This window comes from Myotis yumanensis, unplaced genomic scaffold (genome assembly GCF_028538775.1).
Source record: "Myotis yumanensis isolate MYYU_CA2020_CCGP unplaced genomic scaffold, mMyoYum1.0.hap1 SCAF_3, whole genome shotgun sequence".
Classification (NCBI taxonomy): Eukaryota; Metazoa; Chordata; class Mammalia; order Chiroptera; family Vespertilionidae; genus Myotis; species Myotis yumanensis.
The window spans coordinates 161,008,341-161,032,233 of NW_027223754.1; the positions used below are offsets into that span (position 1 = coordinate 161,008,341).

The 23,893-nt window shown below is 40.3% G+C and overlaps 1 protein-coding gene across 2 annotated transcripts in view; it reads right to left on the reverse strand.

Moving 5' to 3' along the window:
- Positions 1–19,408, reverse strand: part of NCKAP1L (NCK associated protein 1 like) — a 42,496-nt gene extending 23,088 nt beyond the window's left edge. For both annotated transcript variants that reach the window (XM_070410071.1, XM_070410070.1), the window contains exons 1-18: positions 19,252–19,408; positions 18,088–18,198; positions 16,697–16,789; positions 14,624–14,680; positions 13,610–13,752; positions 12,345–12,435; positions 12,118–12,255; positions 11,140–11,188; positions 10,886–11,042; positions 6,218–6,274; positions 5,887–5,983; positions 4,818–4,927; positions 4,515–4,647; positions 4,060–4,141; positions 3,809–3,867; positions 3,443–3,588; positions 2,130–2,262; positions 1,718–1,837 (exon numbers count right to left, since the gene is read on the reverse strand). In XM_070410071.1, the coding sequence (XP_070266172.1) occupies positions 1,718–1,837; positions 2,130–2,262; positions 3,443–3,588; positions 3,809–3,867; positions 4,060–4,141; positions 4,515–4,647; positions 4,818–4,927; positions 5,887–5,983; positions 6,218–6,274; positions 10,886–11,042; positions 11,140–11,188; positions 12,118–12,255; positions 12,345–12,435; positions 13,610–13,752; positions 14,624–14,680; positions 16,697–16,789; positions 18,088–18,198; positions 19,252–19,353 (1,878 nt within the window). In that variant the 5' untranslated portion in view covers positions 19,354–19,408. The remainder of the gene's footprint in view (positions 1–1,717; positions 1,838–2,129; positions 2,263–3,442; positions 3,589–3,808; positions 3,868–4,059; positions 4,142–4,514; positions 4,648–4,817; positions 4,928–5,886; positions 5,984–6,217; positions 6,275–10,885; positions 11,043–11,139; positions 11,189–12,117; positions 12,256–12,344; positions 12,436–13,609; positions 13,753–14,623; positions 14,681–16,696; positions 16,790–18,087; positions 18,199–19,251) is intronic.
- Between the last annotated feature and the right edge of the window lie 4,485 nt (positions 19,409–23,893).

The following is a 23,893-nucleotide window of genomic DNA, read 5'->3' on the forward strand; positions in this document are numbered from 1 at the left end:
CTCAGAGCTCACAATGTGGCCAGCTCTCTCTTTCTACTTTTCTTTCTTTCTTTCTTTTTTTAAATATATATATTTTATTAATTTTTTACAGAGAGGAAGGGAGAGGGATAGAGAGTTAGAAACATCGATGAGAGAGAAACATCGACTAGCTGCCTCCTGCACACCCCCTACTGGGGATGTGCCCGCAACCAAGGTATATGCCCTTGACCGGAATTGAACCTGGGACCTTTCAGTCTGCAGGCCAACGCTCTATCCACTGAGCCAAACCGGTTAGGGCTCTTTTTTTTTTTTTTTTTAAATAAAATACCATATTTATTGCTAGCTAGTTTAAACATCAGTTCTGGATCTCTTTTCTTCAGATAGATATCCCAGTTATCCATACAGAAAATCTAAGATAGACCTTACTGTTCAAAAAAAATCAAGTCCACCTTGATAGACAAAGATGTGTCAACCCTGAAATCATGCGAAAATGTCTGTGATACATTCCAAAATTAGTGCCAAAAATGTAATTCTGTTAGTAATGGCAATATCACTAATTACTCATTCAAATGTGTAACTTTGGAAGGACTAATATTCATTTTGCAAAAGTTCTGGGGGGTGTGAAAACCACTGCTCACATGTTTTAGTCATCCTGATTCAGCAATGAGCAAAACTTGTCCCTTGCATGTAGTAACTATTCAAATTGAATGATGAATATATCCATAAATGTACTTGCTTGCACATCTTCCTTGCATTAATTACTTAAATGTCTTTTAAACATGTGTTTTTCCTCTTTTTTCCTTAAACTTGGAAATTCCCCTAGGGCAGGGACTGTATACCTTCCTTCCAGGACCCCATCCCAAAAAGTACCCAATAAGTACCAAATAATGTAACAGCTAACATCTATTGAGAGTTATATACCAAATATGTAACATACTTTATTTCATTTAATCTTTATGATACCTCTATGAAGAAACTATTTTATCCCCATTTTACAAATAAGAAAATATAAAGGTTATGTAATAATATAACTGTGTATATGTACACACACACACACACACACACACACACACAAAACCTGGATCCCCTTCTGCCAAAGTTGCTTCAAAGCCTGTCTCAAACCCAGGAAGGGTGGGTAGTCTGGGCAACCTAAAAGACTCCAGGGCAACAGTAAAACAAGTTTCTCATTCTCAAGTTTTCTGAAATTTAGGTTGAGCTAATCATGACCAGGTGCTATGAGTCAGTGAAGGGAGGGAGGGGAGAGAAAAACAAGCAGACAAAAACAAGAAAGCAGCCCTGAGGATAAACACAGAGGAGGTGCCTAAAAATGTTCAGACAGCCACAGATTAGATTGCACATAGACAGAAAGGTGAGACGAGACTGGTGATCTAGGGGCCACTCTCCAAGTATATGAACACAAGACAGGGAGAAGGGAAGTAAATTAGAATGTTAACTCATCTCTCAGAACTCTACAAATGACAGCATAGATTTTGTTGGAGTGCAGCTGTTCAAATAAGTATTTTTAGATACCTCTATCTAGTCCTACAGGAGTAAAGACTTAAGGGACTACACTAAGAAAAGAATCCTACCATAAACTCAAGTACACCGAAGCTCTAGCTCTACTTGAGAGAAAGGGTCTAGAGAACTTGACAATTGATGAGAAGAAAAAGGTAGTTAGAGGGAAAGGCACAGAGGGATGGCAAAGGGGAAATTTCTACAGGGAGAGGACTGAACCTACCTGTTCACTTAAGTTTCGCTGCTCAGCACAGATCTCCAGGACACAGTTACTGGTCTGCTTGGCCAACTCTTCCAGGAAGGAGTTGCAGTGATGAAGGCCATGGTTCTTCAGGTGGGGGTACTTTGGGAAAGAGGAACCCCGGAAAAAATTATCATCACCAGGAGAGTCACTTCTATCTCATAATACTGCTCTGCTCCTCTGGCCTGAGCTATCTACCCCTTCTACAGAAAAGGAATCTGAAACCCAAGAGAGAACATAGTCTACATAAAGCTGAGACACTTGGGGACTCATATCACATACCTATGTTTGTGCCCTTCTTGGGACCAAAATCAACCCTTGGAATTGTGTTTTGAGGGAATACGAATGAGATGTGATTGGAGAGATAACAGGGTTTGGAGTTCAGGGTACCCACCTCCTCTGGGCACATCTCATGAGTGCAGTGAACAAAATGAGCACAAATTAGGGGAAAGGCAATGGCATAACGCAACATGGTAGGTTCCTCCAGGGTCATAGCAAACATCTTCTCAAAGGTACGGAGATGAAAGCTGCAGAAAAAAAGGGAAGGAGACTTAAACCAAGGTTTAGGTCACTTTGAAGTGGAGACAGTATTCATTCTTTCAACAAATATCTGTTGATATTCATCACTCCCTTTTTAATTTTCCTACCCTTAAGGTAGACAGGAACTCAAGAATCAACCCTTTCAGACTCTTATACTGGACTCAAGAGCAGTTTAGGGCTAATTTTCTTCCCTTTCTTTGTACAAAATTTGCTATTCCTCCCGCAGAATCTCTGCATAATTTGGGCCATTCCCCCTAATTTAGGAGTCTTTCACTACTACTGATTCACATTACTCCCAAATTGGACACTCAGGCTCTAAAAAACTTTCTCAGATTAATTCCATGAGACTGATCTTTCCTCAACCTACATTCTCTGAATATCATACACTCTTTTTACACTTTCTTACATCTGCAAATATTATGATGTCCCTTTCACACATGGGTGTTATATCTCTCCATCTATATTCAATGCAGAGAGAAGAGACAACATACTGTGTTGTTTGTTTGATTGGCTCAATGGGTAAAATTATGTACAAGGTCACTTAATAAATGATACTAAGAAAGACAAACTAGTTTTTATTCTCCAAATGCCTTATTCTCCAGCCCTTTTGATTATTTTCAGTTCTTCCCACTAAACCCCCAAATTTTGCATGTCTCTACTAAATCACAATAACTTAAGAATAAAAGAAGGTTCCAAAGATAACAGTGCAAAAAAAAGGTATATTGATGAATTATCCTAGAAAAAGGAAGGTTGTGTAAAGTCCAAATGGTTTTCCTAAAGAAAGCCAGAACAAAAGGGAATTAGCCTCACATTCCTATTACTTAGTAGAAGCTGAAATGAGTAAGCTGAGGAATTTGAGCATCTGCATTTAAGGAAATCTCAAAAAAAACAAGACTTTCCCATCTGTCTAGCGGTTCTCAACCTGTGGGTCACGAACAATGAAAATACATCCTGCATATCAGATATTGACATTACAATTCATAACAGTAGCAAAATTACAGTTATGAAGTAGCAAAGAAAATAATTTTATGGTTGGGGGTCACCACAACATGAGGAACTGTATTAAAGGGTCGCGGCATTAGGAAGGTTGAGAACCACTCTAGGGCAATTACAGAGGCCATACAAGAGATCAGGTGAACTGACAAAGATCTCTGAATCAGGACATACCAGAAAGTAGACAAATCAGATGTTTCCACCAGCATTTCCTCTACTGAATCCAGCATACGGGAGTGAAAAACAATAAGGTTCATCACCTTGGCTAAATCAGGATTCTCATGCAAGTGCAGGGGAGCCTTAGCCACACTGGTGTATGCCTATGGTTGGAGTTGGGGAAAAGGGTGGAGAAAAACAAGATAAATGAAAGGGAAAAAAAAACAGCCTTGGAGCTACAGTTTGGCTGTGGTTTTTCCTGTCCAATTAACAGTTGTCAATGTTGAATCACTCCATATAGCAGATCTTAGGAGATAAAAAGAGAAGGGATTATGGAGGAGGGAGAACCTGAGAACGGGGAATCATTAACAGGAACAGATTTACCTGTAGGCGAAACCAGTCCAGTCTCAATCCAGAGAATTCAAATTTTTCTCCATTATCAACTGCAAGAAAAATAAAAGAAGTTTAAAAGGAAATAATAAAGCAGCACTCTATATCCAACTATATAGAATGGTAGATGCTCTTTGGAGTCATCTTGTCCCATTCCCTGGCTCAAGAGATCAATATTTCTAGAGGGAAAAAGAAAGATGTTCACCCTCACATATACCCTGCCTCCTCCACTTCCCTCCAGTTACCTTGTTTGAGATTCAGAGAAGAGAGAGTACTGACGAATGAGGACATGATAATGGACTCCTCCTCAGGACACACTGACAGGTTCTAAGAGAAAAGGTGGAGTTACCATCAAATGCACATATGTTTTACAAGGATAGAAATGAGAACCAAAAGGTTTAGTCAGTGCATGCAGGTAGAAAGAATTATTAAGTCCCACAAACAGAAAGAACCAAGCAAAAGATGGAGGAAACTTCCTGGGTTCCCTGCCCTGCTAACACCTAATTTCTCTTTATTTTTCTCTCCTATTTCTGTGTAGCTTCACCTTGGGGGCAGTAGCGGGAGATTATTAGTCTTTCTTTTTTCTCTTAACAAATGTAGAGGGGGAAATCACACATTTTGAGATTCAGCCAGGGTGTTCTCCAGGGGAAATGACTAAGGATCACCCTGAAATTTCCAAAGTATAATCAATTAAACATACTTGAATGATGTCACTGAGCACAAGAGCATCAAATCTGGCCAGGTACTGGAGGTGGTATTGCTGTAGCACTTTGATGTGTCTTCGGACCAGTGCCCTAATCCCCTCCAACAAGAAAAGCAGTTCTGCGATGCTCCTACAAAGCCAATGATGAGAACGGAGAGATGTATGAGACTAGAAATATGAACTGACAAAAGACAGTGATAACAGGGTGGGAACAGAGGTTTCCTAAGGTCATTTGATGCTTCCCTGTCCCTTTTCCCAGTCCACTTAAGGTCAAGATTTTTAACCATGTCAAGTACTAACGAGTCAGTGTAGTCCTCAGGTGTCTTTGTCTTGGTGACATTTTCCATGTGACGAACCAGCCAAGTGACCTCATCACGAATGAAGGACAGGGCCATGAAAGTATAAAGGGCCTAAGGAGAAGACAGGGACTATGAGAATTTCCAACTTTAAAAATGTATTTCAAAGCACAGAGAAAACTATCATAATATGTATATGGATACAATTGTGTAGCCACATCAACAATAGTGTCCAATAAACACAGAGACCCACAAAAAACTATGTGGCACAGAATCGGACATGTACACATATAATAAAAGCGTAATAGCCTAATTAGACCGGACAGCCGAATGACCTTCCGGACGTCATTCCAGACATCGTTCTGGACAAAGCCGCTGCAGCGGAGACCGAGGCAGAGGCAGTTAGGGGCAATCAGGCAGGCAGGCAGAGTGGTTAGGGGTGACCAGGCAAACAGGTGAGCAGTTAGGGGCAATCAGGCAGGCAGGAGAGCAGTTAGGGGTGATCAGGCAGGCAGGCAAATGGTTAGGGGCAATCAGGCAAGTAGTTAGGGGTGATGAGGCAGGCAGGCAGGCAGGCAGGCAGGCGAGCAGTTAGGATCCAGTGGTCCCGGATTGTGAGAGGGATGTCCCCCAAGGGGTCCCGGATTGAGAGAGGGTGCAGGCCAGGCTGAGGAACAGCCCCCCCCCCCCCCCGCATGAATTTAGTGCACTGGGCCTCTAGTGTAGATGTATTGACATTAGCTCACAGTCAGTCCTCTTTCCTCCCTATCAAATTAAATTTTAGAAAAATTTATTAGACATTATGTGATTTTTAAAAAGCAAGTTCTGTCTTCAATTAGTTCACACTCAAATAGAGGTTAGTACACAAATACTAAAATAAATGATGTACTATGATAGTGCTCAAAAAAGAGATACAAGAAGTCTGGGGTACTCCAAGAAGATTCGATGGGATTAGCATATACAAATACAAATAGATATCAGAAGACTCAGAAATGCAAAAATTCATGAATGCCAAGTCACTTCCCACATAGAGTCTTTATCATCATTTCCCTCCCAACATTTCTTTTTCTTACCTTGGGACCCAGTAGTCCTGGTTCATCAGTTAACACAGTCTCTAGCTCCTTCACTGCCATGCGCAGAAATTGACGTCGTTGACAGTGAAACTGGCCACTGAGAAACAAAAGTGGACATGAGAACATGGCCTCTCCCACCCTTAAAAACTCTCCAAAGGCAGAGGAAGACTCAATGCTACAGTTAGACTTTGTAAGAAAACACAAGAATCTGAGAGTAGCAGCAAGTTCTTGGGTTGAGGCAATAAGACTGTTCAGAAACTGGGGGTAAGAGCAAAGACTAGAAGAGATTCCCATTCCATCCCCTCTTGGAGAATCCACCCCCCACCTTTACCTGTTCACAATTACATGTTCCTTGCTTTCCTTTATGTCTGCCACTCGCTTGCCATACCTGAGGATCGACACAAGCACAGCAGGGTTGACCATACCACTGGTCAGAGGCCTTGTCCCACCTTCCCAGTCCTCAGAGATGCCAAACTACAGCCTGGGGCACATGGGCAGCCCTCACTGTCAGGATCTTCGCAAACCCTACTTTAACCCTGGCCCATTAATTAGTAAGAGACTTATAGGGCTGAGAGACCATTCAGTTCCCTTCATTATTTTGCAGATGAATAAAATAATACCTTGGGGGGCGGGGGGCGAGGAGGGGGAAATGACTTGCCCAAGATCAAATAGGGTTTTAATGGCAAAGCTGGGAGTAGACTCCTTGTCCTATGCTCCTGCCTTGACACTTTGAAGACAGAGTACTCTTCCAGGTTTGATGGAGATAAAAACAGCAGTACATAAATATGACACAGACCCTGCTCTCAAGTAAAACAGTTACTCTAGCTCTACCTTGGATCCCATTCCTACCCCATCCCTCACCTCTTAGAATTTAACTTTATCAGTTATCCCTTTGTCACTTAAATTGCTCCCTCCCCACTGGCTTATTCTCTTACCCCAACAAATAAGTTCAAAGCCTCCCTTATTCTAAAAAAACCCTCGCTTGACCATGACAATCTACTAAACTTTGGCTGTTCTCCCACACCACCAAACTCATCCAAAGGAACATCTATGTTCTTTATACTTCTTTACCTTTCACCCTTGAACCCCACAAACCTTTGACACTAAACAAATTGCTCTCTCTAAGGTCAATGTGAACTCTGGAATCACCAAATTAAGTGGTCTTTTCATTGTCCTTGGTCTGTATGTAATATTTTATTTTCCTCACAATATCTCTTTTTTTCTATGAGTGACCTGTGCTCCAAAACCCTACATTATATTAGGCTCTTTGCTCTCTATGTTCCTCATATCTGTCTTCTCTTGTCCTCTATCACTGTTGCCACCACATTAGTCAAACTTCATAACCTTTCATTTCCCTTCTCCAAACCACACCCTTATTGAATTTAGCACACAATCAAAGAAATTTAAAGCTGGAAAGTATCTTAATTAAATCAGGATTCAACTCCACTGGCAAATAATTATTTCACCCACTACACAGTATGATGTAGAGACAGGATTAAGAGTTGAAAAATCTAGAATTACTTCCTAATTACACCTCTTAACTGAATGACATTTAGACTGTTTTCATTTTATCATTTATTTTAAAGGATATAAATACTTATACCTGCTTATAAGTATTATGAAGATCAAATTATATCATTTATGCCAAAGGCTCCCTTAACTATAAACCTTATGTGTTAGTTGTTGTTCTTAGTGATGGGGAACTGAACATTCGTCAAACATCCCTTCTAATCCTCAGATTGGTAATCATTAGAAAGTTTTCTATATATCTAGATCTATCTAGGTATACAGATATAGCTAGATCTATATATATACAGATATAGATCCAAATCACTTCCTATAACTTCAGATTATTAATCTTAGATTTACTCTCTCTTAATTCTGGCAATTATTTCTTTTATGATAATACTCAATTGTTGAGAGTAGGAAGAATCAGTATTCAGATAGATTATAGATAATATATTTGTTTATATGGAAATTTATATGGCTATTAAAATTTGAAATATAACTTTACCTCAGTTATTCCACTTCTGAGAATTTATCCTATAGAAATGTTCACAAAGATATACATCTTAGAACATTCATTACAGCCTTGTCTATAAATTTTTTTAAGAGTTGAAACATTTCAAATGTCCATTAATAGGGGATTGGGTAAATAAATTGTTACAACAACATAATAGAATACTATTTGACTATTAAAAATAATAAGATAAGTCTCTATAGATTGATATGCAAAGATATCCAAAATACACTAAGTGGGGGGGGAAGCAAACTGTAGAACATAATGTGGAGTGTGGATCCATTGCTTTTTTAAAATTGCTTACATAAGGTTGAAAGTACATACACACCTTTACATGTTTATCTATATATGTATAAAAGCCTAATATGCAAATTGTCCCCTCGGAAGTTCGACTGGGAAACCGGGAGTTCGATTGCTCACTATGATGTGTGCTGACCACCAGGGGGCGGTGCGAAATGAAGGAAGGCCCTGGCTAGCAGCCGGAAGACCCCAATCGGCCCTGATCACCTGCCAGGCCTAGGGACCCTACCCATGCATGAATTTCATGCACCGGTTTATATATAAACACAAGCATCTGGAGGAAATACACCAAACTATTTCGGGAGATGAGATTGTAGCCAACTTCTACTTTGTATTCTTTACATTTCTGGATGTTCATTTTGCAACTATAATGTATAATGAAGGCATTTTACTCCTCCCCTAATCCCACACCTCCTCCTCATTATAGCTCTCCCTTTACAATCAAACTTCTTGAAAGTTACTTATTAAATTCCTTATCTCTCATTTGCTCCTATACCTGCTGTAACCCAGTTTTGAACCTCACCACTCAACTGAATTTGTCCATAAGAAGAACGCTAAGATCATCTTTATATACAGCCAAATCCAATAAACATTTTTCAGTCTTCACTTTATTTGACTTCTCAACATCATCTAACATAGATAACCAGTCCTTCTGTCTTATAATGTCTTCTCTTGACTTCTGCTTTCCCTCTTCTCAACATCACTCTGATTTCTCTGCCTCCACTGGCCCTTACATATCAATATCCCCAGAGATCTGTCCAAGTCACTTCTCACTCTACGTGTTCTCCTTGAGTAATCTCACCTACTCCTATGGCTTTGAACACCATTTTACCAATCTTTATCTGAATCCAGATCTCACTCCTAAATTCCAGAGCCACAACGTAAATGGTCTAAGATGCATCTACAGACACTTCAAATTCAACCTGCTCAAAACTGAATTCACAATCTTTCCCCCACAAACTTGCTTTTATTCACATGTTCTTTATCTTAAGGAATATCAAGTATCTATACCAGAAATCCTAACTTCATCCTCAAATCCTACTAATTTACTTAATTAATCTCTGCTTCTACTTTTGCCCTCTAGTTTTCTTCCCTGGAGCCAGAGTGATTTCTTCTAAAATACAAATATGGTCATGTCACTACCCTGTTTGAAATCATTCAATGACTCCCTATCCTTTTTAGGACAGGTTCAAACTCTGTGCCAGGACATACAAAGTCAGAAATCATCTCTCTCTCTCTCTCTCTCCCTCCTTCCCTCCCTGTCTTCCTCCCTCTCTCTCTCTCTTAATCCTCACCTGAGGATATGTTTTCTTTGATTTTGTGAGAGAGAGAGCAGAAGGGAAAGAGAGAGAAACATCGATATGAGAGAAAAATATCAATCAGTTGCCCCCCATAGGCACCCCAACTGGGGATAAAACCATAAACTAGGTATGTGCCCTGACCAGGAATCAAACCTGCAACCTTTTGGTGTATGGGATGATGCTCCAACCAACCGAGCCACCCGGCCAGGGCTAAATCAGTCTCTTGACATCCATAACTTTGTAACCCAGCTGCCCACACACTGAGCTACATGTATTTCTTAGAACTTGATATGCACCCTCTTGCCTCAAAATCTTGATAGTTTCTCTGCCTAGAATATCTTTCTCTGCCTGGAGCAACTCCCTGCCTTTACACACACACACACACACACACACACACACACACCACTTCACCTGTTTAATTCTTCAGGTCTATCTGTCTCTAGGTTTTTCTGGATCCTCCAAAGCCAGTTTAGGTGTCCTTCTAAATGCTTCTATTGTACTTTGTGTTCATACATCATAAGCCCTTGCTACAGTGGTTCTCAACCTGTGGGTCGCGACCCCTTTGGGAGTCGAACGACCCTTTCACAGGGGTCGCCTAAGACCATCAGAAAACACATATATAATTACATATTGTTTTTGTGATTAATCTATATGCTTTAATTATGTTCAATTTGTAACAATGAAAATACATCCTGCATATCAGATATTTACATTACGATTCATAACAGTAGCAAAATTACAGTTATGAAGTAGCAACGAAAATAATTTTATGATTGGGGGTCACCACAACTTGAGGAACTGTATTAAAGGGTCGAGGCATTAGGAAGGTTGAGAACCACTGCCTTACTATATCACAACAATTTGTCTATTTTTCATCAATTTATAATCTCCTTAAGAGCAGAGATTCTGTCTTTTTTTAATTTAATAAGCACATATATAGCACTTACAATGTACCAGGCAATTTTCTATATGCTTTATAAGTAGCAATTATTTCATTCCTTATAACAACCCTATGAGGTAGGTCACAAGGAAATACTATTATTATTCTCATTTTATAGATGAGGACATTGAGGTATGGCAAGGAGAAGTTAAGTAACTTGCCCAAGATCACAAAGCCAGTAAGTCATAGAGCTAAAATTCAAACCCACGTAGCCTATTTCCAGAGTCCATCTTCTTAACCTCTATGCTATCTTAGTAATTAACGTATCCCTAAAATTCAGTGAAGTGACTATTAAATAGCAGGTATTCAATAAGTATTTTTTCAATAATTAGAATTAAACCTTACCACCCATAACTCAGGACACTCGTGGAGACTGAAAAGCATGTGAGAAGGGGATAAAAGTCCCAAAAGAAGATGAGTTTGGTTGTCAGGTCTCACCCTTTAAAACTGCTAAACAGGTCCTCGGTCACCTTGTGCACCTGTAGCACTTCATCCCGGATGAGGGTGATGTACAGGGAGCCCTGCAGACACAGCTTCCACAGCTTCTGGCACTGGCTATTGGAGTTGAGGCACCCATGACAAAGAAGAAACCCAACTGCAGGTGGGTAAAACAGTGCAGAGGAAGATTTCAGAGCTTGCTATCCATGTAACATGCTGCTATGTCTCCTCCCACCTAACCCCACAAAATTTACTGATAATCCAGCGCTCCATCACTTCCACAGACAGGTATTCACAGGCCATCTGCGGGAAGAGAAGCAGAGGTAGTCAAGCAGTTATTTAACTTGGTCTTCCCATAAGGATTAATGCAGTCAAGCTAAAATGTGAGTACCAAAACCAACTTTTGTTTCACCAGACTGGATCACAGCACTCTAATAAGCCAATAGCTAGGAAACCTGCCAAGAACTTGCTGTGTCTGAATTAGCAGGGTTAACCATGGAAGTGAAGTAAGCGGGGAAAATATAGTTGAGAAAAAGAAAAGGAGCTAGGGATAGAAGTCAGGACAAACAAAAGGTTTAACATAACTTCTCTTTAACAGTTCAAATATTTTTAATAACAGGAGAGCAAGACTCAAAACCTTCTCATGATTTTTCCCTCCTTTGGATTCTTTTACCATGTAAAGTATAAATCATTCATTTGGCACTTCTCATTCATCTTGTGCAGTAAGTTGTATTTTTATGACTACTTGTCATATCTTTCCTACTAGACAATAAGTTCTTTGAAGCAAGGACATTGGGCCCACAGTAGTCAAATAAAAACATTTGTTAAATAATTTATGCCTATGCTCAAGTTCCTCTGGGTTGAATAGGTGCCTAATGACTCAGTTTCATCCATCCATCCATCCATTCATTCATTCATTCATTCTGTGAATATTTACTAAATTCCTTCTATGGGCAGACACATACTAATCCTGCTCCAAACAAATGATCCAACCCAATCACGATTTTTTTTAAGCTACAAGAGGTGGTCAATTTAGAGGATTTTTTTTTTTAGAGGATTTTTTTTTTAGAGGATTTTTTTTTTTTTAAGCTACAGGAGGTGATCAACTTAGAGGAAGTCCTAGAAGAGGGCTAAGTACTCTTAGGGCTGATATTTCCTGAAGGAAGCACCCTCTACAGAGATGGCCTTGGCAGAGAGAACGTCTCCACTGACAAGAGGAAAGGAGAACTTACTGTGTCCGAAGTAGCAGGGTTAATCATGGCAGGGGGGCTGCTGATGAGACTTAGAAGCTGGGCACTGCGCCACTGCTCAGCTCCCTGGTTCCTTCTAGCGAAGAGGAAGTGCAAAGAGAGGAGGGCACTACTCACAGCCTGTGGGGATAAACAAATGAATCCTTAATGTCAACAATGGAGAAAATATATTTCTGCCTGAGGAATTCTCTACTCTCTCGGGAACTTGCCTTTGTGTGAGGCCCAAACTCCTCTGTCAGCTTCTTCAGAGGGTGATCATACTCCAAGACCATCTGACTTAGACGGGGGAAGCTGGGGTCACTGAAAGAAAACAGAGGAAAGCGGAGTTTCGGGCCTCCCTTAACCATGACATAAACTCTCATGTTTGATATAGGATAAAGACACGTGCATAGGCTGGCTGGCATTCTCCACCACCTCCAAAGAAATACATACTAAAAACTTTGAATTACATATATGAAAGATCCACTCCAGGCTCAGCTATATTAAGCTATGATTAGGTAGAACTACATATTTTTGGGCAGATCCATGAAAATGCCTTCCATATAAGCACCCAAAATAAGGTTGGAGACATAAGTACTCTATAAATTTATGTCAATTAGTTGTAAATCAAGTAACATATCTGGACCCAAATCTGTATATAACCCAAAAGGATATAGACACATTTGGCATATGCCTAGGTATTCATGTAGACACATGGAAACACACACCGTGCATAGAACAATGTGCCACAGGCTACTCTGATCCCTCTGGTCTTCATTTTTCAGTCCTTAAATACTTTTATTTGAACTAACAGAGGAGCACAGAATTGCAGATATTCCAAAATCCATTTCTATTTTGCTTCAAATGTATTATCATACAGTGCTTACTTCTAATGGCTTTACCTTGCTAATATTATTCCAATCAATACTACCAAAAAAATTTTTTTCTTTGACTTTTACAATAGCCTGAAGAGAAGGGAAGCCAGCCCAGGATTAAAAATTGATCAGAGCCTGACCTGTGTGGCTAAGTGGTTGACCAATTGACCTATGAAACAGGAGGTCATGGGTCAATTCCTGGTCAGGGCACCTGCCCAGGTTGCAGGCTCAATCCCCAGTGTAGGGCATGCAGGAGGCAACCGATCAATGATTCTTTCTCATTATTGATGTTTCTATCTCTCTCTCTCCCTCTCTCTTCCTTTCTGAAATCAATAAAAATATATATTAAAAAATTTCTTTTTAAAAAAAATTTTTTAACTGATCAGAAACAATGAAAACTGGTTAGCCCACTACCAGATTTTTAAGCGTTAACTACATGTAAAAGTGCACTTGTTGGTATGTGCACTTATAAGTATTCTAAGTTGCCTGATTTTACCTGGGTCATCACATAGATTACAAGTTCTCATATGAGGAAGCATGGCATCATTTCCTTTGTGTCCACCCCCTACCTCATAGCACCATGTATGAGATTATTCACCATCTATATCCCCTTAGCTCACCTATGCCCGTGCAGCATCTCATGGGCACAGTTGTACACACCAATTAGTAACCGTCGATCCTCAATCCGTGACAGAAGCAAAATAACTGAGGTGTAAGTCACGATCAAGTCCAGATAACTTCGAGTGAAGTCAAAATTGAGACTCTATAAGAAAGACACATAGGAACCCAAGAAGAGAAAGGCCAACTATTCCAGACAGTGCCAAATAAACTCTCAAAGGATCTATTCAGAAGGAGGAATTCACAGGACTAAAAATTCAAAAGAAAACTGGAATAAGTCAGGGGCCAAAAGTGAGATCAGGATACAAGAAGGCCAGGAAATAAGGCAAATTTAGAGGTTGGAGGAAGTGGAATAAGGACTTCCTCCAACCTCTAACTTAAACTGTCTGTGTAATTTCTATATTAAATAAATCACATTGCTAATCTGCTTCACATGTAAACACACTTTAACTTCAGCACTTTTTATGAAAGAACTATAGTCCTGGAATGAATAGCTATTCATTCATTACATAGTATACTATATACAGGGGTGGACAAAAGTAGGTTTATAGTTGTAATACAAATAAATAATACAATAATTAATAAATAATAATACAAGAATAAACTCTGGCCAGGTGGTGTGGCTCAGTGGTTAAGTGTCGACCTATGAATGAGGAGGTCATGGTTCAATTCCCAGTCGGGGCACATGCAGGCTCCATCCCCAGTGTGGAGCATGCAAGAGGCAGCTAATCGATGTTTCTCTCACACCATTAATGTTTCTATCTCTCTCTCCCTCTCCCTTCCTCTCTGAAATCAATAAAAATATATATTTAAAAAAGAATAAACTGTGTTCCACACACTCACAACTATAAACCTATTTTTGCCCACTTTTGTATATACATTATGTTATATATATTATATATTATATATTAATTCTATAGTTCTGGAGGAATAGCTACTCCTCTACTCTCTCCCACTTCACACAGTCCCAACTGAGACATTTTCTGTAGATAAATGAGAATTGCACAGAATCTTACAATATCAAAATGGCACTGGCAGGCATCCATGGTGTTGAGAAGTTCATATACATGATCCTGAGGGTAGAATTGGAGATGAAAATGAGTAAAGAATAAAGAGAGTATGACTTCTACTACCAGAATTTGAAGGGAAGGGTTCTCTCCCTTATAAGTCTTAGGAAACCACTGAGTAACATAAGAAAGGCATAGCTGAATAGAGGGAGTTCCTCCCCAGTAAGTTGTCAATGGGCCCCTATAGGGCTTTAGCCTGCCAAATGCCATATTTCCACAGACACAAGTCACATATACTCTTTCTGATCTTATCATCCCAGTGCTTCCAGCATTCTTTCCACTACCTCTACCAATGTCTACCTCCTCCTTAATCACTACTCTTAATTCCAAGATTAATAAGCTCTGACCTGACCCTCCTTCAGACCTTACAGTTTTTCATGTCCCCACTTCCCTCTTTATTATGTGATCTGATCAATGGCCTGAATTATCTCCCTAGGGTAGACATAGGTCATGAGGCAGTGTCCCATGCTATGGTACTATCTGAAGAAATACTATAATACTATCACAGGTTGCGGGCTCAATCCCCAGTGTGGAGCATGCAAGAGGCAGATGATCAATGATTTTCTCTCATCATTGATGTTTCTAACTCTCTCCCTCTCTTCCTCTCTGAAATCAATAAAAATATTTTTAAGTATTTGAAACACATAAATTTGCCTTTCAAAAGTATTGTACTCAATAATGTTTAGTTTGTTTACATTGACAAAAATAATACATGCTCATGGTTTAAAGTTCAAATAAAATATCACTCGTGTAGTATTGCTACCAAACACTGCTAACAATCAGACAAATCCAAATTGAGGGGTATTCTCAAAAATAACTAGTCTGGACTCTTCAAAAAGGTCAGTGTCAAGAAAGACCAAAAAAATGTCTGGGAACTATTCTAGATTAAAAACGAAAGAGACATGCCCTTGGTGGGTGGCTCAGGTTTTTAGAGCATCAACATATGCACCATCCCATGCACTGAAGGGTCATGGGCTCAATTCCCGCTCAGGGCACATACCTAGGTTGCAGGTTTGATCCCCAGTTGGGGCACATGTGAGAAGCAACCTATATATGTTTCTCTCTCACTATCTCTCACTCTCTCTCCCCCTCTCCCTTCCTCTCTCTCTCTCTAGAACCAATGAAAAACATCTTACAGTGAGGATTAAAAGAAAACAAACTAAAGAGACATGACAACTAAAATCAATGTATGATCCCTAAACAACTAGAGCAGCGGTTCTCAACCTGTGGGTCGCAACCCCTTTGGCGGTCGAACGACCCTTTCACAGGGGTCGGCTAAGACCATCCTGCATATCAGATATTTACATCATAATTCATAACAGTAGCAACATTACAGTTATGAAGTAGCAACGAAAATAATTTTATGGTTGGGTCACAACATGAGGAACTGTATTTAAAGGGCCAGAAGGTTGAGAACCACTGAACTAGAGGAATGTGAATATGGGCTATATATTAACTAATAATATTGTAGAAATTTTACACTTCCTGAGTATGATCATTGTATTTGGGTTATGTAAGAAAATATCTCATCCTTACCAGCTGTATGCTAAAATATTTAGGAAGGAAATGTCATGATGTCTGCAATTAACTCAATGGTTCAGGAAAAAAATGAAGATAAGCAAACATTGCAAAATACTAACAATTAGGAAATCCAGGAGAAGTATATTTGTAATAAAATATTGGGGAATAATACTTTTAAAATTTTTAACTCAAATAATATAAAATGTAAAGTTTAATAAATTAGGTATTTTTAGTTTAATGTATAATATTCCAAATCTTTCCTACATATATACTAACACTATGTGTACTGTATAAGCTTAGTATCTTTTAAAATAAAAATATAATTGTATCATACACTATTCTATAACTCACACTCATTTAATAACTTAGATACCCTTCCATATTAGTATATCTTATTTTTTAAAGAAATCATATTAAGCGACATAAATGAACATTTATTAAAGAAGGAATAGCCTCAGAAAGACAATGCCCACCCTGGGACCTGAGTTAAAGGGAGCTCACCCGAAATTCCATGACATCCACAAATGACTGGTAGTAGTTGGTGAGTAATCTAATTATCTCAGTTTTTTCCCGATGTACTGGTCCTAAATGTTGCTGAGAGAAATACAAAACAAATTGTTTTTTAAAGTAAGAAGACAAGTATTCAAAGTAACCCAAGAAGAATAGGCGTTGTACCTAAAACATTCTTGAAGAGACTTGAAATACACTGACAAAGGAACTTGGGAAATCTCCAACTCTCTAAGGGTCTTTAAACAGAGGAGATTTTTTACCTAGGAGGTAGGATAGTTGCATGTGATTCTGACTAAATATAGGGTGCTAAGTGAGAGGAAAATTCAAGGTCCCTAGAGGTTTATCAAAGTCAAAAGAAGCAGAATGAGAAGATGCTACAAGTGAGATGATAAGAAATCTTGTGCTAACATTCATAAGGGATATCCCACCAGATGCATAATCTATACTAATAATAGAGGAATATGCAAATTGTCCAGGACGCCATCACAGTAGCAGTAAACGACCAAACAGCAGGCTGCATGGGGCAACAAGGCCAGCAAGGGGGTTAGTGAGGAATGACCAAATGACTGAACAGCAGACTGTGTGGGGCAACCAGGTTGGCAGGGGGGTTCGTGAGGGACAACCAAATGACTGAACAGCAGGCTGTGTGGGGCAACCCCAGGCCAGCAGAGGGGCAGTTGGGGGCAACCAGGCAGGCAGGGGGGCAGTTCGGGGTGACCAGGCCAGTGGAGGAGGGGAACAGTTCCGGGCAACCAGACCAGCAGAAGGCAGTTGGGGGAAACCAGGCTGGCAGCGGGGGAAGTTAGGGGCAACCAGGCCAGCGGGGGGGGGGGGGGGGGCAGTTGGGAGTGACCAGGCCAGCAGGGTGGGGGCAGTTAGGAGCGATCAGGCAAGCAGGCAGGTGAGAAGTTAGGAGCCAGCGGTCCCAGATTATGAGAGGGATGTCCGACTGCCTGTTTAGACTCGATCCCCAGCAATCGGACATCCCCTGAGGGGTCCCAATTGGAGAGGGTGCAGGCTTGGCTGAGGGCCCTCCCCCCTGCACAAATTTCGTGCACTGGGCCTCTAGTTCTAAGATAATTTACAAGGAAACACTGAGTGGGAAACAGGAACAACAATAAAATATATGCACTCTGCTCAGTTGGTAGAGCTGTCTTCCTCTACAAAAACGGTCTTCTCATGAATTTTGCGATGGAGAAAAAGGCAATGCTTTGCTCCAACTTACCCTGAGAAAATTCTATCTTTCTCAGAATTCTCAAGACTACAATAACCTGAAGCCCTGTGATTGAGCCTAGGAAAACTAAAAGAAGACTATGCTATCTCCTGCCATCCAAGCATAGAGTTATTTCAGAGAAAGGAGAGAAGAGGAATCGCATTCTCACCGTGCTGTTTCGGACATCTATGTTGGGAAATTTCTTGTTGATGTACTTGAGAGATGATTCCATGGACTTTTCCAGTAAGAAAGGTGGCTTGGATTTGGGGTCTGAACAAGTCTGCACAGAAAAACCACACTATATTTCAACCCTTTCCATTGCCCCCCATAAACATATCTCTTCCTTCATCGTTCATTCTCACAAAAATCTCTCTTAGGTAAAGGGAATCTGGGGATTCATTAAAAAAGCTTAAGAGTAGGTCAGGAACAAGTTAAAGGACATTAAGCCAACTATCGGAAGAGCTAAATAACCTGGCATCTTGTCTTGCTGTGTAAAGTTTAATGTCTGCTTGGCCCCAGCACAAAGAGGAAGCTCTCTCCACCCTTCAGCTGAAGCCGGAAGGAGTGAGAAAAGCAGCTGCTCAGGAGTTAGACTTTTGCAGGAGACGCAGTGTTACAATTATGTCCACTATGTAAGTAAATCATCCCAAAGGGCTATGAAAGAAGACATGGGGACAGAAACCATGTTCCTGGTGATTTGCTTTATTTTAAAAATGCACGTAAGTTCCCTCCCCAGGTCCACTATTCTCTCTTCGAGAAACTCCCCACTCCTGCCCGTCTTTATCTCTTTACTTCCCTTGCCACCAGCTTCTCTTGATGCCACAGTTCCTATCCTAAACACACAAATATGCAACCACAGCATGAGCTGTCTCAGACCCTAAGTACCTCAGAAAACAACTACTCTTTCTGTTCTAATGTAAATATCACAACAATTTTTCCCCCTTTTTGGGAAGTACTTCTTCAGATTTTTTTGCTGAGACCCAACTTTGGATATCTTCAGAGGGTGAGGGGTCAGCAATAAACAATACAACCCAGAATTTTAGAACCCAGACTGTTACCCAAGTGACTTATAACACAATTATTTACCACACCACCCCTAACCCATACCCAGTAGAAAACAAACACTCTCATTGGGGTGAGAATCATATCTAGAAAGGGGAAGCCCTGAAAAAAGCCTCCCTGTCTGCTTCGACTCTATATAATCCAAGTAACTGAAGGCCAGTTAAGCCAGCGGGAAAGAGGAGAAAGTCTAACCACTGGATCTGCTGGCCTCAGGGTTCCCAGCCCTACTACTGCTAGAATAATTAGTGCTAGTCCAGTTGCTCATGCTTACCTTCTTGATGTTATACATACGAATGAGAACCCCCTGACCACGATCATTCAGGATAGTGAGCTTTTCTGCTAATTTATGCTGGTAGGCAGAGGTCAAAGACATGATGGCCACCGAGAGAGCGGAACATGGGACAGCAATGCCTGATCTCCCCAGACACTTTCAGCTTGGGTGGTGACACCCTCTGGGCGGAAGCACCCAGCCCTTTTGGTGTGCTGGTCTTCCTGTTGCCTCTATGATTGGCTCAAGGGTAAAAGCAGTCAGTGCGGCTCATAGGCCCTCAGAACCCTCTTGTGCTTCCTCTTGCACATTCAGCAGGGGAGACTTCCTCTTTCTAGCTGTGCAGCTAAGGCTGTGAAATGGGTGGAGGCAGGGGAAAGAGACAGGCTTTCAAGGCTCTTCAAAGTCTGGCATCAACCTTTTCAGCCTTACTCCTCCACTAGTGTCTCATATAAAGCTCTATATCAGACAAACAAATATTGACCACTCCACTCCCATACACCTTTATATTTCATTTTTTTATATCCCCATCAAGAATGCCTATGTGATTCTCTTCTGAACCCTAGGCCCATCCATCCTTTAGGGCCCAGATTAAGTCCCAATTCCTCTTAATTATCCCATCCAATGTCCAATCTTTATATATATATATATATATATATATATATATATATATATATATATATAATTGAATTTCTTGTTATATTTTTAAGTGTATGTATTATCCCCCCCAATTATATCATAAGCTCCTTAATGATAAGCATTGTATCTTATACTTCTTTATACTCCTCGAAATGCTGTAGTACAGTGACTCTCAAAATGTGGTCACATAAGTATCACCTGGAAATCTATTAGACATACAAATTCTGAGGCCCCACCCCAGATCTACTAAATCCAAAACACTGGGGTAGGGTCCAGTACTCTGGTGTAACAAGTCCTCCAGGTGATCCCAATGCACTCTCAAGTTTGAGAACACTGCTCTAATACAATGGTGGTATTTTTGGTGGGGTTTTTTTTTGTTAATTCTCATTTGATTTTTAGAGAGTGGAACGGAGGGTGAAAGACAAAGAGAGAGAAACATTGATGTGAGAGAGACACATCCATTGGTTACTTCCTGCACATGCCCCAACCAGGGCCAGGGATCGAGCCTGCAACCTAGGTATATGCCCTTGACCGGAATCAAACCCTGGACCTTCAGTCTGCAAGCCAATGCACTATCCACTAAGCCAAACCAACTAGGGTTATAATGGTTTTTAAAGGTAGTTATGGCTCTAGCTTATTTGGCTCATTGGATAGAGTATCAGTCTGCGGAATGAAGGATTTCGGGTTCAATTCAGGTCACAGGCACATGCCCGGGTTGCAGCTCTATCCCCAGTAGGAGGCATGCAGGAGGCAGCCAATTCATGATTCTCTCTAGTCACTGATGTTTCTATCTCTCTCTCCCTCTCCTTTCCTCTCTGAAATCAATAAAATATATTTTTTAAAAATAAAAATAAAAAAATAAAGGTAGTTATGAAAGAGATCAATCCCTGTCTCTGGAGATTCAGGATTGGTGGATATGCAGTGGGGCCTAGAATCCTGCATTTACAAGAATACTAGGAGGTTTGGATGCAAATGTTCCATCAGACACATGTTGAGAAACACTGATACCACCTCCTGGACACAATAGCCACTCAATAAATATGCTGATTTATTTGTTGAATTATTAAGATTAATTTGGGAAATAGGCCCCATGAAGAAGAACCAAATTAACTGATATTAATAATAAACTTAAATCTTAGAAGACTGAGTGAATTTTAGTACTAAAACATTCTTGCCATTCCAACCAGGCTATATCACCCTAATTCAAGAAAACGAACTCACTTTCAAGCATCTTTCAAGGCAGAAGATCCTCAGAAAAATTCTAAATCAAACCAGAGTTATCGCCCTAACCGGTTTGGCTCAGTGGATAGAGCGTCGGCCTGGGGACTGAAGGGTCCCAGGTTCGATTCCGGTCAAGGGCATGTACCTTGGTTGCAGGCACATCCCCAGTGGGGAGTGTGCAGGAGGCGGCTGAATTGATGTTTCTCTCTCATCGATGTTTCTAACTCTCTATCCCTCTCCCTTCCTCTCTGTAAAAAATCAATAAATTTTTTTTTTAAAAAGAAAAAAAAACAAGAGTTTTGTTCATACCTCCTTTCTAATACCTTTTCCACACTTTTCAACCATTGCCACTTTCCATATCCAGGACTCTCACATTGTCCCAATGTATTCTGGGACCAAGGGAGAGGGAAGCTGATTAGCATTATTATTTAAGGAATGCATAGTATGTTTGCTTCCAAGAGAATGTATTTTTCAAAGAAACATGAAGATGGCAATGCTTAACACGTGAAATTTCAAACATCTCCAAGGGAAAATGCAGTTTTGGAAAACAGAATCTGCCTTCCAGTTTATTTACTGGTGTGTCCCTGGCAAGCTATGGGCATGGCACTAGGAATACTAGCCCTGAATATTTGAATCACCTGCTGTTATCAAAGAAACCCAGGTAGATCTGTAGGATTTCTACTGGTCTTTCACCTTGATAGGGAAGAATAAAGAGAAGGTAGTAAGATACCAACATCTAGGAAGCTGAGCAGCAGTGTAGCAGTAGCCTTCTTTTTTTTTTTTTTTAATATATTTTATTGATTTTTTACAGAGAGGAAGGGAGAGAGATAGAGAGTTAGAAACATCGATGAGAGAGAAACATCGACCAGCTGCCTCCTGCGCATCTCCCACTGGGGATGTGCCCGCAACCCAGGTACATGCCCTTCACCGGAATCGAACCTGGGACCTCCCAGTCCGCAGGCCGACGCTCTATCCACTGAGCCAAACCGGTTTCGGCAGCAGTAGCCTTCTTACAAGTTAGTATAGTTCTTTTGGGTCTTTCTCACTTGCATTTCTTATCCTCATCCTGAAAACTGTCTTGAAGACTTTCCACATCAAGATAATCTTATTTTCTGCTGTATCCTAATATGAACTTCCCAACCTTATGGGAACCATGTTCTCAGTGTACTGTGAATATGCTGTGTTCATTCTACTTGTCTCCCTTATGTATGCTTTTCCCTCTTGCTGACCCAAATCCTAGTCAATCTCCTGGATCTAGCACAGATAGACCCAAGTCCAGCCTTTATTGAACTCCTACACACTTGGTCTATAGTAGATATTTTACATCTAAATTCAGGTTCACCTTTAATTGTCCATTTCATATTATACTACCACCCCAGCTGAACTGTAAGATTGATGGGCCTGGAAACACTTATTTGCTGTACTTGGTATATAAGAAAAGCCTATATTTCATCATCAGACAGAATTTTGAGTTCAAATGTAGGTGAATACTGTGAGCTAAGCCTTGTGATTTAGGTTCTGGAGCCAGAGAGCTTGAATTCACATCCCAACTCTCACCAGCTCAGTTTTATAAACCAGTTTCCCTCCCTATAAAATGGGAATGATATTGCTAATATTTCCTAACTCGGGGGAAATATTAAATAAGTTACTACACATAAAGTGATGACCTAACTATTTACTGTGAACCAGGTACTTTAAGTACTTTACATGTATTACCTCAAATAACAATAATGGTATTCAAACATGTACTAGCTCTGTAACTTTAGGCTATCTATCACCACTGAGCCAATTTCCTAACCTATAAAATGGTAGTCATCCCTCACATAACTGTGGAAGTGATTAAATAATATGGTATATATAAACATTTGGCTCAAGACCTGTACATTAAATTAGGAACGCCAACAAAAAAGTAAAATTTTGATTTCTGAGTATGCATGAGTATGCATGAGCTTATCACTTTCTGTGGAATCCTATTTGGCACCCCATAAAGAAAAGGTCCAGGTTTTAAAATGGGATTAATCATGCCAATTAGTAGTCTTTAGAGAAACTTCATTGGAGAGATCATGTGGCAGTTCCTCCTAGAAACTGAAGGAGCCCATCCCAAGGTAGTTTAATTACACCAGAGCATGGCCTCGTAACCCTAGATACAAATCAGAATCCCCTGTAGAACTCTTTTAAAGCCACAGTTAGCCAGACCCCATTTGTGAAGGATCTAACCCAATTATTCTGGAGTGGGGCCAAAGGATCTGTCATTTTAAAACTATTCAGTGTTTCTCATACACAAGCAGTATTGAAAACCACTTCTCCAAGACTTAAATATAATATCAAAAACTTCCAAATCTCTGAGAAACCATAGAACATACGGTGGAAGAAGAGGAATTGAGTAGCCTGAACAGAAAATTGATTCATATCACTTGAATGAAAGGTACTGTGCTTTCCTCTCCTCAAATTTCAGCTATTTACCTTGTTTTGCCTTACAGAGAATTGTTTCCCTCTTCGAATGACACTTCCCTTTGGACTCTTGAGATAAATGCTTCAAGAATAAGGTAGGTCTCAAGATCTTTTAGAGTCAAGATACATCAAGGTCTCGCCAAGGCTATGTATATTAAACCAAATGGCCTTCATTATAATGTTGGCCTCCCTACTTCAATATTCAACTATTAATAACGAGAGGCCCGGTGCACAACATCTGTGCACTGGAAGGTTCCCTCAGCCCGGCCTGTGCCCTCTCACAGTCCGGGACCCCTCAGGGGATGTCCAACTGCCTAAGCCAGCAGTTGGACAT